Raw genomic sequence first — 16,554 nt, 5'->3', positions numbered from 1 at the left:
GCCTCTACAGAAGCAGTGGACTGGCTGAAAAGTCTGGACATAAGTTTTTGAATGCTGACTTGTAAATCACATACTTATTTAAGAAATATGTATTTATATGTACTTATAATGTATCCTTGTTTTGCCATACGAAATAATAATAATAATAATAATAATAATAATAATAATAATAATAATAATTCATATAAATATGTAAAATACATTTTTTTGCATTTTTTGAAATTTGATTTACAAGGGATGCAAAGGGGTTGAATAAAAATTCCTATCACAAAATCAGTTATGTAGCAAACAATTCATAACGAAATGAGATATCAACACCAATCTTACTAAGAAATTGTTCTCTATACTGGGAGTACGTCTAGCTCTTTAATAGCTGTTTAGTTGGGATAATTGTAAGAGTATGCTAGGAGCAACATGGTGTGATAAAGCGGGCACTATATCCATAGCATTTGACAATTAACAGCTGTTTCCAGAAGACATCTTTTGGTGGTGATCAGATTGTACAAGACGTATTTATGCCAACTTTCAAAATGCAAGGTCAAGTTTATCATTTACATAAAAGCTTGCTGCTAGATTCAGAAGAGAAAGCTCAGTTTTTACAAATTTATTTTGCTGGTGAAGATAAAGAAGCGCATCTAAGGTATTCTAACTATCCCAGTCTTAAGCAGGAGTTAGTCAGGTGACCACAACGAACATGGTTCAGTACAAATTTGAAGGAACTTTTCAGAACAGTTACAGTTTGTCAACATCCAAAATGGATAAGTGCCCCAGGCTGCCCTGACATCAGAATTTTCTCACATAAATCCTATGTCAGGGCTCACCCGACAATGAATCTTTGCAGCTAGAACTGTTACACCGGCCCAGATTGGCACTTCAATATGATCCAGCCATCCGTTGATGACTCTTTGTGGAATTCTTCTAGAGTTATTTTCTCTCTGGTAACAGGCCTCATGAAGAGCTGACTTTGGTCATGCAAAAAAAATGTGAATCTTTGTGGATACCATACCAGTGTCCATAATGCTTAACATTATCTTTGAATAATGTATCATAATGTGCAGTTTTATTTTGATGGTAAAATGTAAGTAAATTTTCTGTAGATTATTTATGATCTACATTACTCTGGTAAGTTAAGGTATTTAAATGAACCTGGAGTGGCAGGCATGTTCCCAGAAAAAGAGGGCTAAGGGTTAATTAATGGCGTATGGTGTCTGTAGAGACCAGGTGTAGGTCTTTCGAATTGATGCCTATAGGCGACCTGTGCATCTGTGAGGATGGGGCTCTACCCAAGATGAATTCTAAACCAAGCAAGTGGCCATGCGCTTAGAATCGCGCAACTGTGAGCTTGCATTCGGGAGACAGCGGGTTCAAACCCCACTGTCGGCAACCCTGAAGATTGTTTTTTGTTTTTTCCCATTTTCACACCTGGCAAATGCTGGGGCTGTCCCTTAATTGAGGGCATGGCCGCTTCCTTCTCACTCCAAGCCCTTTCCTGACCCATCGTCACCATAAGACCTATCTGTGTTGGTGCGACATAAAGCAAATTGTAAAAATAAAAATACAATCTAATGTTAAACACAGCATACGCATCCAGTCCCTCGGCTAGACTGACCATTAAAATCCCAGACCTGGCTGGGAATCAAACCAGGAAGTCCTTGGACCATAGGCCAGCACATTAGCCATGGAGCTGGACATCAGTGTACTTACTCAATATACCGCAGATATGGTAGAATTCTTCTTTTTAATGAAATCAACAACATTATTAAACTTAGCATATTTCTGTTCATTCTTGTGATTTAGAGTGAGAGATTTATTTACAATCCAAAAACTTTAACATTCTTGCAGCAAAATCATGGGAAATTTCTGTTAATTTTCTACATCATGTCGAAATGAAATTTAATCAACATCTCTAACAACGGTACTTGAACAAATGGAGGTGCACAGTGTTATAGAGGATTTATAGCACTTTATATTTGCATGCATGTTATTCGCAATATTTTAATGTAGAACCACTCAAAGCATAATAATTCCTTTCTTGAACATACAGATTAAGACTCTTTTATTCCAATCATCTTAGGTTTGTTTCTCTTCCCATACAATCTTGAACAGTCTGCATATTTAGCAATCTCAAAGATGTAATTTCCTTTATAATTTCTATTGTAATTCCATCCATTCCTACTACTGTCATCTCTTTCATAACAGTTTAGAATTAAAAATAAGTGGTTTAATTAAATTATGTATGATCATTGTCTTTAATAATAATAATAATAATAATAATAATAATAATAATAATAATAATAATAATAAACCAAAACTGTTGATACTTTCAAATTCATGAAAAAAGATAAGAAAGTGAACAGTAGAACTTCTACAGAGCTAATCATTACCTTGCCAAGTGCCACAGATGTGGTAGCCATGTCCAAAACAAAGGCTTCTGCTCCTAGTCCTACTCCAATGGGTGCAGCTATTGAAAGAGGATTTGTGCCTAAAGCTGCCTGGAACAGAAACCACAACTTGTAACTGAATTGCCTATTTAAATTATGCTAACAGGGTTTTAGTTGGCTCGTATTCATTGGCACTCAGTATCGATAGTTAAAAAAAAAAAAATTGCTTAACAAGTGCCATAAATTTCCATACAAATTAGAAAGCTCAGGATATCTTATTCATAAGTTTGAAGTAACAGACTTGAAAGTAGCGAGAATGATTGCTAGTACAAACAGGTGGAAACAATGGCAGGAAGGTAATGGGAATGAGGAGACAAAAGCTAAGTTAGGAATGAACTCAATGGATGAAGCTGTACGCATAAACTAGCTTCGGTGGTGGGGCCGTGGGAGGTGAATGGAGAAGGACAGGTTACCTAGAAAAATAATGGACTGTGCTATATAGGGTAAGGGAAGTAGAGGGAGACCAAGACAATGATGGTTTCAGTTTCTAACAATTTAAAGATAAAAGCTACATAGAACTAAACGAGGCCACAGTACTAGTAAATAAAAGATTATGGCGACATTTAGTAAATTACAAAGGCTTGCAGACTGAACACTGAAAGGCATAATGGTCTATAATGATGATGTATGTATGTATTAGAATGTTCATTTTTTATAACTAAACTCTCCAATAACTGGTATAATAACATTGAAATATCTCACTAGTAAAAGCTAGTAAACAAATCATGGTGCTGTCTATTGGTTACAATGAGAACTATCTTTTTAGTGCCAGGTGAAAATGTAAAGGTGATGTCTAAAAGAGCCAGGTTGTTTTAATGGAAAATGTAGGCTTTCAGAAAAGAAAAGAAAAGAAAAGTAATTCCTCTTTTTAAAGTTATGAAAGCAAGACTTAATCAGGGAGTGCAACATCATCATTTAACTTCAGGGTAATTTTCAGATCTACTCAACCACATGATGTACACAAGGAGAAATGTGGTATATATGAACCTACATTCCACATTACACTGAATAACATCATCTGGACTCCATAGAAGTATTAGGACTGATGACAGGAGCAAGAGGTAGCATTACTCACACATTTTACAACTTTTATAAGAAATTTTAATTTGGATAACCAATTTATTGAGGGCATTGGGTTAGCATCACTGAAAGGCTCATTATTAACAACAATAAGACATCATTTATACTCTTTGTACATCTTTGTTCATAAGGAATGGCACATGGGTTTCAAAATTATTGATTGATATGATTTTTATTAAGAAAGGTAGGCTATAATATGGTATACCTATCATTTATAGACATATTTTACATGGTCCTTGTAGTTGTCAATCAACTTTTCATGTAAGCTTTGTCTTTTTGGCAGCCTGCAAATGGGGGAAGCAGAAATAAATGCATTTCTCTCTCTCTTGATTAATTAAAATAATTTATTAAGGAAAATAAATGTTAGAAAATTTGATTACTCCTGTTACCACTAGTTTACAAATGGAGTGAACATGAACACTAGAGGGCAGGCGTACATAATATGAGAACCAAGAAACACATTTTGTTTGTTTTAAAAACATCTGCAGGGGTATTAAAAATCCAAAAATCTAGCATATTGAAGAAAATACAGTAACAATGGCAAGCACACCAATAAACACAATTAAATGATGACAGTGAAAATAAACAACCATATAGCTAACGACTGATGAGTCAAATGATGCCCTCTCTGACTTCATGGACAGTGATTCCGATCTTTTGTGTGACCAAGCAAGTGACAGTAGTGATGATGTTGATACTAATAGTGGCCGGAAAGAAAGGAATGTTGACCGGACAATCCTCCACAGGCTCCACAACAGTTCCTAGTATCATTAGTTCTTCAATTTCCTACATCGACACCATGCTTTTACGAGTTGCGTGTGAACAAGTCGTGGAACTTCAAACGTTGCTCAAAATTACTGATAGAAAGAAAACAGAAGAATGTTGCCAGAACATGGTAGTTTGAACTCTCTTTAATGGTCATGCCAAGTTTTGATGCCATTTTCAGTGTAGAAGCCTCTCAAAGAATAAAGAAATAAAGCATCCCTCAGAGCGACGCTGGCAAGTTTCATTCATTTTTTGAGGATTGCTCACAGCCACTCTGACACGAAGTTGGTTAAGCAATGCAAGCTTCCAATACCGCTCTGACCATCTAGCCAAAAACCATACAGTGAACTTTTCTGTGGGGCCATGGCGGTACCTTGGGGTGCTAGGAATTTTTATTGTATTATTACTACGTATATTGAACACTTAAGTGAAATATCACTTTGAATATTGTTTTGCTTATGATTTACTATATGCACAGCAGAAAGAAAGCTTTGGCCATGGGGATATTTCTTGCTATGTGTCCTGTCAGTTAAAATGTTAATACTGTATACACACTCATCAAAAAGTTTTGCGGCAGCTTGTAAGATGTATCATTGGGCAGGCATCATTTGCAGACCGGGAAGTGGACTCATAAGCTGCTGGTAAATGTAACCAAATTGGTATGTATGTCATACTCAAATGGTAGGTAGTAATTCAGATGAAGTAGTAGCACCAGGTAGGAAGCATTAGTCATGTTCTGAACAGTGTAGCAAAAGTTTAAGATGGCAAGGAGCATTGTCAATGAGGGAAGTTACTCTGTCTGTGCGTGCGTGCGTGCATGTGAGTGAGTGAGTGAGTGAGTGAGAGTGTGTGTGTGTGTGTGTGTGTGTGTGTGTGTGTGTGTGTGTGTGTCAGAGACAGAGTCAAAATGAGTGGTATGCATTAGTGTTCTGGGATGGTTTACATTGGGTGGCCATATATCTCTGATGATGATGATGCTTGTTGTTTAAAGGGGCCTAACATCTAGGTCATCAGCCCCTAATGGTACAAAATGAGATGTAATGACAATTTAAAAGTCCAAAATCATCCATTGACCAGAATTCAAAACGTGATGACGAAGAATGAATGGATGGATATGAATTTAAAACAACCAGTGGATCCGACCCGCAATGCCCCGCACTCCCAGGAACTAGTGTTAAACAATAGTAGTACTGATCAAGGGACTGCTTCTAAAGTACAATACTGAATCGATGATGCTTGTAGTCTAAAGGGGTTCAAAATCCAGGTCATCGGCCCCTCATAATGGTACTTATCACTAGGAAAGTAGAACCATGGTATTTGTCATGTTGCGATACTAATCAAAAGTAGTGCAGACTCGTGGTATTCCACACATTATGGTACTACTCACAGGTAATTTAATGCACACATGTAATACAGACCTATGGCGTTTCTCACATTGCGGCACCATTTACAGGCAACGCAAACCTATGGTGTTCCTCACGTAGGTGTACTAATCACAGGGACTCATACTATCCCATGTGTTCCTCACATAGTGGGTACTAATCATAGGCAAGGCAGACTCATGGTGTCACTCATATAGTGGTACTAATCACAGGTACTGTAAAACCAATGCTGATTCACACATCGCTACTAATCGCAAACCTATTGTGTACCTAACATAGTGGTACTAAGCGCAAGTAAAGGCGACCCATGGTGTTCCCCACGTGGTGATACTAATTGTAAGTAATCTCATGGTTCTAATTCGATCATCCCTTGGTCGCCCATTTTAGTTGCCTCTTACGGCAGGTAGGGGATACCGTAGGTGTATACTTCGCCTCCACCCCCCACCCACAGGGTGATGTGTGTTTGGTCTGCAAGAGCTATTTAATTTCGCTGAAGTGCACCAGCAAGCTGGTTATGACCCTCCTATCCGCCACCTGGGACGCACCGCGTAGGAGTATCACCTCTCTGCCTGCTATGCCAGCGTAGTAGGTTCGTGGCATACATCTCTGTTGCTAGTGGGTTTACGACGCACCGACACAGATAGGTCTTATGGCGACGATGGGATAGGAAAGGCCTAGGAGTTGGAAGGAAGCGGCCATGGCCTTAATTAAGGTACAGCCCCAGCATTTGCCTGGTGTGAAAATGGGAAACGACAGAAAACCATCTTCAGGGCTGCCAACAGTGGGATTCGAACCCGGAAGCAAGCTCATAGCCGCGCGCCCCTGACCGCATGGCCAACTCGCCTGGTGCATACATCTTTCATGGTTGTTCAGGGCACTTTAAATGCTCTGAAGTACAGGAACATAATTCTCCAATCAAGAAAGGAATCATATTGCCAGCATTTCAGAATTGAGACTTCATTTTAAAGACAGTAACTCGTGTGTCCATATCGTTAAGACGTTCTCTATCATGGTCTGCCTCCCTGTTCCATTCACATGAACCCGAATGAACATGTCTGGGACAGAATAAAATGAATTGTTTATATTTCTTCTGACTAACCTCATCATAATATGGACTCTTTGCCTAGAATTGTCAGTGATGAATCAGACAAAATGAACCAAGAAAGGCTTGAAACCAATGGTATAATATTTAAGATATAGGTCCCAGATTTTCGTTCATTAAGTATTATTTACTGTAAATATATTATACTGACATGAGTAAGATCCATTTTTATCTCCTTTAATAATAATAATAATAATAATAATAATAATAATAATAATAATAATGTATGTGTATGTTGGGTATTCAGCCCGAAGGCTGGTCTGATCCTTCACAGTTCCACCAAAGGCTATCAGACAATCTAGGCATCACTGAAGAGGCATACTAGGGAAATGAGGAGTGAGGTAGTTTCCCGTTGCTTTCTTCACCGAGCCAGAAGTTGCTATTGCATATCAGTCTGCCAAGCCCACTGACATGCATGCACCAACCGACCCTATGGGCGATATTTTCACACCAATCATAACAGGGACTGGCTGCATAAGGAATGGTATTACTAGCATCGCTCATACCTCGGTCACTTTCATACTATCAAAGCCAAGGATGAGACTGAGACAGGTCAATGAAAGTAACAAATTGCTCTAGCCCATACCAGAAGACATAGCGCACTGTAAATACTACATCTCGCCAGCAAGGGCTCCAATAATAATAATAATAATAATAATAATAATAATAATAATAATAATAATAATAATAATAATAATAATGCAGACATTTTAATTTGACATCTAGGCTGCCTGCATGTTAATTTTGATGTTTGCTTTTAATCTATCAGAATGCACAGAAAAACAAACCTCTCTTGATTGATCTATGGCTGAGTTTTAGTTAATCTTGTTGGACAAACAACCCATCAGAGATCTTTAACATGCCAACATCATACAACAGAGAATGTTGAATGGGCCCGTTTTCACCCTTAAAAATTCTGACTACCTACGCCAGGTTTGAACCCGCAATCTTGATATCCAGAGGCTGACACTTTACGTAACTCTGATCCTTAAGAGGGAGCTGTGCCATGAACTACATTCAAAGTCCTCCATACAGACCACGCAGGTCCTTGATGTGGTGAAAGTTATCCGCAAGCTTGGCGCTTTGCCCCCAGGAATTAACCTGGTACTCATTTTTTTAAATGTAGGCTGAGTGAACCTCAGGGCTATGCACACCTCCGAAGTGATAATCTCGTTTCTCCAATTTCTTGACTTCCTGATGGAGAATCGAGTCCACGTCCTTCTGGATGAGCAGAGCACACTTTTACAGCCTCAGCCAGGCAGCTCCTATATACTTCATAGGTGATCCAAATATATAATTTGATGTGTATATCAAAAACAGACGCTGGCAAAAGTATATAAACACCTACAACGGACATATACAATAGAGCCTCCATGGCTCAGGTGGCAGCATGCCGGCCTTTCACTGCTGGGTTCCATGGGTCAAATTCTGGTCACTCCATGTAAGATTTGTGCTGGACAAAGTGGAGGAGGGACAGGTTTTTCTCCACGTAATCCGGTTTCCCTCGTCTTCTTTCATTCCAGCGACACTCTCCAATATCATTTCATTTCATCTGTCAGTCATTAATTATCACCTCAGAGTGCGCCAGGCTTCGGCAGCCTGCACAATTCCTATTTTTGCTGTTAGAGAGGGGCTTCATTCATTCCATTTCTGACCCGGTCGAATGACTGGAAACAGGCTGAGGACTTTTCACAAAGGACATGTACAATGTTCAGGGAAGGGGGAGAGAGAAGTTCTCCAACTTTCCACATTAACTGCAGCTACACCTGATATACACTCACTGACAAAAAAGTGAAACACTACATATTTCAGACAAAATTTAATATTGGTCCATTTGAAACCTAGTAAAAATCAAATATTTTGACATTACAACAATATGGCATAGTATTTTAAATTAAATAGCTCATTTGAAAAGTTTCAGCTCAGTAAGTGAGAAACATTATTGATCGTGGCAATTACAACAGTCCACCAACACAAATTTGGAAATGTCAGAACCTGGATCGCTGTACAGCTTTGTATGCAGTCCATTTGTCCACATGTTTTCAACACAATTCCATTGCCTCAGGGATGGATATTACCACCACTAGCCACAGTTACAGCTGTGATTCAATCAGGCATGCTCAGGATGCAATCTCAAATGTTCTCTTCTAGTATGAGCTCCCATTCTGCCTGGAGCGCAGCCCGAAGTTGAGCCAGTGTGTCAGGCGAACGACTCCTAGCACGTCTCCCAAGCGTTTCCCAGACATGCTCTATTGGGTTTAGGTCAGGACTATGAGCAGGGCACACCATGAGCTCAATTCTGACTTCATCCAGGTATTCACATACACAAACGGCAACGTGTGGATGAGCATTGTCATTCATCAGGATAAAGTTCTCGCCAATGACAGTTCTAACAGTCACCACGAGATCCTTTAAAATCTCCTCGATGTATTGGTGGGCTGTCAGACTTCTGTTCTCAATGAATACAAGCTCTGTGCAGTATCAGTGTCAATCCCAGCCCAGACCATCAGAGATCCTCCACTGAACGGTGTCTTTGGAGAGAAAGTATAGGGTAAATAACATTCCTCAGACCATCTCCATACTCTCTTCCTTCCATGCGGTGCCCTCAAACAGAATCTGGATTCATCCATAAACAGCACTGTGCTCCACTGTTCAGGAGTCCAGTTCCGATGGGCGTGCCAAATTGCATATGAGGGGCATGGTGCTTGCGTGTAAGCAGAGGTCCTGTGACGAGTCTCTTGGACTTCACATCCGCTTCATACAATCTCCTTCTTTCTGTCCTTTCGCTGATGTTCACACCCAGTACTTGCTGCAAACGATTTCTGGCCTACACATCTGTTGTGTGTTGATCATGAAGAACTTTCATTACGAGAAGGCAGTCAACCATAACCGGGCCACCTGATGTGGATATTGTCTTCTCTGCACCTTTTAACAGTTCTGTACACGTTAGAACAAGACATGCCTGTAACGTCTGTACATAGCATATACTGCGCCCATCTTTCACTAATGCTACGGCCCTTGCTGCATTTTCAGGTAAAAGGGCCGTAATGAACTGACTTAGAAGAGAGACTAACTGCTGTAGACAATCCGTAATGTCCACAAAAAATATGCAGCACGGGAATTCACAGCAATAAACCTTGAGAGAGCAGTTTGTGGTTATTCTTGTCCAAAGGCAGGAAACAGCAATATTGGTGCTGTGATTATTACAATCAATAATGTTCATCAGTTTTTGCACCAAAACTTCTCAAATGGGCTAATTAACTTATGATACATTGCCATATTGTTGAAATGTCATAACATTTAATTTATACAAGGTTTCAAATAGATTACCATTAAATTTTGTCTGAAATACGTAGTGTTTCGCCTTTTTTTTCCAGCGAGTGTATTTTTTCTCCGTCCCTGATGAGCTTCCTTGAGAGGGTGGTACTTTCTTTTTTTTTTTTTTGGAAGTAAAAAATAATGGATAAGGAGAAAACCAGAAAAATATGAGAAATAGGAGAGGAAGAAAGAAACGTTAATGCAAATGGCAGAAGATGAGGACTGCATGACAAACTCAGGAGAAAGGTACTCAACACACATAAAGAAAGAAGTATTCCCAAGAATAACCTCTCCTTCAAAGCATATAGGCACCTCTCTATGGGTAAAGCTAGGAAGCAGAAATGAACTCGTCAGGGGCTTTAAAGAAACAAATGTGGAAGAACTGGAATTGAGGGTAGGAAAGTCCATTTATGAAGATGACAATATGTGAAAATGCAGAATTTATTCATCTTTTGAGTCTTCACACGTTATTCTTCATCTCTCCTTTCTGTTGCTCCTTCTATCTTCTATCTTCTATGGCTTATATTCATACACTTGTTTATTCCATTTTGTTACTAATATTAAACCTGCAGATACTTTTATCCTTTCTGTATTTATGTATCTTGTTTTCCTTATCCTCTACAAACTGCATCAACCTTACTTTCTCTTTACCAGGCTAAGTGGCTCAGACGGTAAGGGCACTAGTTTTCTGAGTCCAAGTTGGCAGGTTCGATCCTGGCTCAATCCATTGGTATTTGAAGGTACTCAAATATGTTAGCCTCATGTCGGTAGATTTACTGCCATATAAAAAAAATCCCACAGAACAAAATTCTGGCTCCTGGGAAACTCCAAAAACCATAAAAGTGGTTAGTGGGATGTAAAACCAATAACACAATGGCAGGAAAAAATCCAAACACCATGAAATAGGGAATCTAGAATATGGAAATTTTGGCAATATATTTGTTGATGTAACATATTTGACTAAAGGTACAAGACTACAGGTTTATTATCTGCTTGAGGAAAGCCATCGCTAATGTGCCATGCTGGACGATTAACAACCGGTGTAATTGCCCGACTGTTGAATGCAGGCATGCATTGTGTCATACAGGTGCCAGATGTCAGCATGTAGGATGGTGTTCCATGCATGTTGCACTTGGTCGGTCAATACAGGGATGGTTAATGCCGGTTGTGGGTCGTTCAATGCTGTCCCATACGTGCTCGATTGGAGACAGATCTGGAGATCGAGCAGGCCAAGGCAACATGTCATCACTCTGTAGAGCACATTGGGTTACAACAGCGGCATGGGGGCTTGCATTATCCTGTTGGAAAACACAGGAATGCTGTTCGTGAATGGCAGCACACCAGGTCGAGTCACCAGACGGACGTACACATCTGCAGTCAACGTGCGTGGGATAACCCCGAGAGTGCTCGTGCTGTTATAGGAAATTGCTCCCCATACCAGAACTCCCGGTGTAGGTCCAGTGTGTCGCCGCTGCAGACAGGTGGAATGCAGGCGCTCACCTGACCTCCTCCTAACCAACACACAGCCATCACTGGCACCTAGACAGAAGCGGCTTTCATCAGAAAACACAACCGTCCTCCACTCCATCCTCCAAATGAGCTCTCGCTTGAAACCACTGAAATTACAGACAACGGTGATTTGGGGTAAGTGGAATGCATGCCACAGGGCATCTGGCTCGGAGCCGTCCTTCAAGTAATCGATTTCGAACAGTTCATTGCGTCACTGTGGTGCCAACTGCCACTCGAATTGCTGCTGCAGATGCAGTCCAGTGTGACACAGCCTAATGCCGAATATGGTGGTCTTCCATCTCGGTTGTGCCATTGGGACGTCCGGAGCCCGGTCTTCTTGCGACATACCTTCTCGTGACCAATGCTGCCAGCACGCATGCACAATGGAGACATTCCTGCCAAGTTGCTCTGCGGTAGCGTGGAAGGAAAATCCACCTTTGCGTAGCCCTATTATACGGCCTCGTTCAACCGCAGTGAGCTGTCGATACTGGCCTCTTTGTCATCGTAAAGGTATTTTTGACCCACTCACAGTCACTCCGTCCACTCTCAAAGGTAACTAATGCTCTTGCACAGTACAGCCATATTTAAAGCAAACCTGATGTAAGTCATGAGGCCGCTATTAGCGCCATGCTAATGCTATTTTGCGAAATATGAATCATTGTCACCTTTCAGATTTATATACACACCTACCAATGTTCATTAATCTAGCACAACCCCTTCTTGGTGTTTAGATACTTTTTTTCCACCAGTGTATTATTTTTCCTTCCCTGTCCAGTTTCTTGCATTCATCTAGCTTCTTTATCCTATACACTCTCATCAAGAAAGAAGAATGCTCAAGTATGATTCCCACGAGGTGTACTGATGCCTTGATAAAGCTGGTTAGAAGAGAGACGCTCATCTGGGGCTGGGAAGAAGTAGACCTGGAAGAACAAACACTGATCGCAAGAGAGCCCATCTATAAAGACACTAGTGTTGGCTACTGAATGCATGATTCGAAGCAGTGTATCGATTCATTCAACTGTTGAGTGAATCAATTCACAGGAGCGGTGAGCTCACGGCACACGATTCAGCTTACTCCCAGCAGACAGTGCTGAGTCGAGCACTCACTGGACGTTGACGGGGAGCAGAGCTTCTGCTGCAGCGAGACAGTGAATCATGGCACATCGAAAGAATCGTGAACGAGCATGGCTCAGTGAGACAAGATACACACAGCTCCTTATCGGCACACTGGACACTAAAAAATGTCAAAAACATATCAGATGTAAGGCTTTTCAGGCGTTTGCTCTATTAACCAGCGTTTCGTCTTAGGTCTGACACTAGACTCATCAGAGTGGGATGTGTCAGACCCTACCCACTGACACTGGGGTGTATGCAGGTGAACTTATCAGAAGCCCTTATAAGAGACACAGTCCGATAACTGCATACGGGAGATAAATCTCCACAATGGAATTACTGCCCGCCTAGCAATTCCGAATGGAAAAAGTCTAAATTCCCATGGAGGGAATTAGATATTTTTCACCAATAGAGCATGTCAAAAATGTCAAAAACATATCAGATGCAAGGCTTTTTCCACACTGGACACTGGCAGAGAGCCGAGCTTCCGCTGCAGTGAGACATACAGTGAGCCATGGTACACAGAAAGAATCATATGCTATAATAGACTCTCAAGCTCAGCTCATTTGAAAATAATACCCACTTGCATTCACTGTCCTCTTCTTACAGGAAGGTTTAAATAATAGATGGATTTATTTGCAGTGTAAAATTCTAAGTTCCCATGGAGCGAATTAGATATTTTTCACCAACAGAGCATGTCAAAAACAGAACAGATGTAAGGCTTTTCAGGCGTTTGCTCTATCAACACGTTCCGTGCGGTTCGGGTCACCATGTGCCCTGAAACATGTTACTCTTCTCCGTCGGCGCGAACTTCCCAGAATTGCGAAGTAAGTAACTACGTCCTAGTTACGAATTTCCGTTAACTAATGGCAACCTAGTGTTCCAATTAAAGTAAAGGATCGAGGCATACTGCTAGTTTTGATCGGCCCACCGGTGACCCGAAGGAAGTTTTTTTCATCTTCCATTCATATCGCTTCGGGTCACCCTGACTCCCGACTGTTGTCTGACCTATATTTTTACGCGGGAATCGCTTAGCGCGGTTACGGTGAATGAAGCCTAGAGTGTTGCTTCCCGCAGATGGTAGATTGTTGTTTAAGGAGTAACCCTTCTGATATCTGCTTTTTACATTGCCTATAGAGGTTACTGGAGTAGTTATTGATATATTTATTATCTTCCGAATTGAATATTTACAAGCAATTTCACGTCCTTTTTAGGTATGGAGCTTTCACATTCTGACACACCGGTGGCATGGAAAAGAAAGAGGGTTAGGACAGCACTGGGGTAGGCTTATATCACGTTCCGTGCGGTTCGGGCCACCATGTGCCCCAAAATATGTTACTCTTATCCGTTGGTGCGAACTTCTCAGAATTGCGAAGTGAGTAACTACGTCCTAGTTACGAATTTCCGTTAACTAATCGACAACATATTGTTCCAATGGAAGTAAAGGATCGAGGCATACTGCTAGTTCTGATCAGCCCACCGGTGACCCAATTATTTCCGGGGTGATTTCTGTTTCACGCAATTGTTGAATCGGAACACTGTGGCACAGGTAAATACGCTGGAATGTCTCCTCAACAATAACGCACACAACAAGTGCACATGCATAGTTTAGGATGTCATACTAGGGAGTAAACAAAGTCAAATTCGTCAGGTCACCGGTGACCCGAACCGATAATATCTAAAGGCAGCATCGGGTCACCGGTGGGCCGATACGACGTAATATTAAGTCATCGAAATTCACTGCCGCAAGGAACGTGTTAATCAGCGTTTTGTCTTAGGTCTGACACTAGACTCATCAGAGTGGGATGTGTCAGACCCTGGGGTCTGTGGGTAGGTTCTGACACATCCCACTCTGATGAGTCTAGTGTCAGATCTAAGACAAAACGCTGATTAATAGGGTAAACGCCTGAAAAGCCTTACATCTGTTCTTATTTGCAGTGTTAAAAAGGTAGTCAAAACATAATTCTGAAGTAGCTAGTAAGTAGGTAGGCTGTTAGGTTATACCATTTATTAGTTTAATGAATCTTAGTATTATAACTTAGTTGACATTTGACAATTAAACTCGACTCTAGCCTGCCCTATGACTATGAGTCATGCTCATGACCACTCAAAAGTACCTGTTTTATATTGGGAAGAATGGCTCAGTATTCTCTCAGTTCATATGTCACATCGTTGCACAAGACTTCAATCATATGTCGACAGTAAGTGAGCCAACTGACGCAATAACTTAACCGACAGTATGTTGAATCAGAAAACCAGTGGGCTACTGTACATGCAAAATATGACGATTTAAAAAAATCCTCTGCTAGTAGAAAAATATATATTTTCAAAAATGACTGAGCGAGTTGGACGTGTGGTTAGTATCGCATAGCTATGCACTTGCATTCGAGGGATGGTGGGTTCGAATCCCACCGTCAGCAGCCGTTAAGGTGGTTTTCCATAGTTTCCCCATTTTCACACCAGGAAATGCTGGGACTGTACCTTAACACGTTGACGACGGTGTATTGTTTTCCGAGTTTATTCATTAGGAACGAAGTGAAAAATCAGAGATACCTCTAATGGATATATTGCATACTATTACACATCTTAAATAGAGCCTATAGGCGTTAGGGTGCACTGTGTGCACTGTGTGCTGAGACCGCCCGGCGGGTCTCATCGTCCACAAGTAACGCACAAGGTTCGCGCGCACTCTGTGACCCGCCGGCGACCTCACTGAAAGTGGCGGTCTTTGCTTGAACTCCAATGGATATATTACATACTATTACACATCTTAAGTACAGCCTATAGGCGTTAGGGTGCACTGTGTGCTTAGACCGCCCGGCGGGTCTCATCGTCCACAAGTAACGCACGGAGTTCGCGCGCACTCTGTGACCCGCCGGCGACCTCACTGAAATTGGCGGTCTTTATGCAGCATTGTTTGTTTTGATCGAACGTAGTGTTGTGAAGCAACATGTTAAGTGTGTGTCTATTCTTATATTTGTACATTTTTTCTTCATATAAAATGATTTGAATAATGGAACAAGCATATTGAATAATTTCTTAATTATCCTAGCTCCCATGTACGCCCTGTATGTCCCACTGTATACAAAGTTAGTTTGCCTTATGTAGAGACGAAACAGAAAGGACGAAAGCATAATCTGTGAACGGCGCGCGATACAGTTCCAGTATATATAATGTGTCATGAGACCACCGGCGAGTCTCACCGTCCAGAAGTAAAGAGTTGGTGTGAGCCGCCGGCGGGTCTCATAGTCGCCAAAGTGTTAATTGAGGCCATGGCTGCTACCTTCCTAATCCTAGACCTTTCCCATCCCGCGTCGCCGAAAACCTTCGACGTATTAGAGTGACTAGCATTTTTTTTTTTTTCTAAGAAAGGAGCTCATAGTACGAAGACCAGATGGCAGCTGCGAGCACTGAATGCTGTTGCTGCTCTCTTACCAGTACATACTACACAGATGCAGTAGGAGCGGTAACTAATGTGCCGTGAATCAGATTACTGTATCGATTCAGTAACGTGAACAGAATCAAATGAATTGATTCTGTAAAATGAATCTAATGTCCCATCACTACTGCACACACTAGCACTAGCCTGTCAATGTGTTTCCACTATACTCTTGCTATACTCCTTTCTATTTCCTGTCTTTGAAGATTCCATTCGGTTCCAGTTTCACAGTGGCATAGCATGAAATAAAAATATAGAGACGCTATAGTTTAAACCCCTAGTGCACTGGGCGAGTTGGCCGTGCAGTTAGAGACATGCAGGTGTGAGCTTGCATCCGGGAGATAGTGGGTTTGAACCCCACTGTCGGCAGCCCTGAAGATGGTTTTCCGTGGTTTCCCATTTTCA

General features: G+C 41.2%; 1 protein-coding gene across 1 annotated transcript in view; it reads right to left on the bottom strand.

The window, feature by feature from the left end:
- The window catches only part of LOC136874127 (uncharacterized oxidoreductase YjmC), a 205,722-nt gene that overhangs the window by 61,881 nt on the left and 127,287 nt on the right, over positions 1-16,554 (bottom strand). Inside the window, exon 6 of the mRNA XM_067147686.2 lies at positions 2,385-2,492. Coding sequence (XP_067003787.2) covers positions 2,385-2,492 — 108 coding nt within the window. The remainder of the gene's footprint in view (positions 1-2,384; positions 2,493-16,554) is intronic.

Source organism: Anabrus simplex, chromosome 5 (assembly GCF_040414725.1).
Source record: "Anabrus simplex isolate iqAnaSimp1 chromosome 5, ASM4041472v1, whole genome shotgun sequence".
Lineage (NCBI taxonomy): Eukaryota > Metazoa > Arthropoda > Insecta > Orthoptera > Tettigoniidae > Anabrus > Anabrus simplex.
This window is presented reverse-complemented; position numbering and strand designations above follow the sequence as displayed.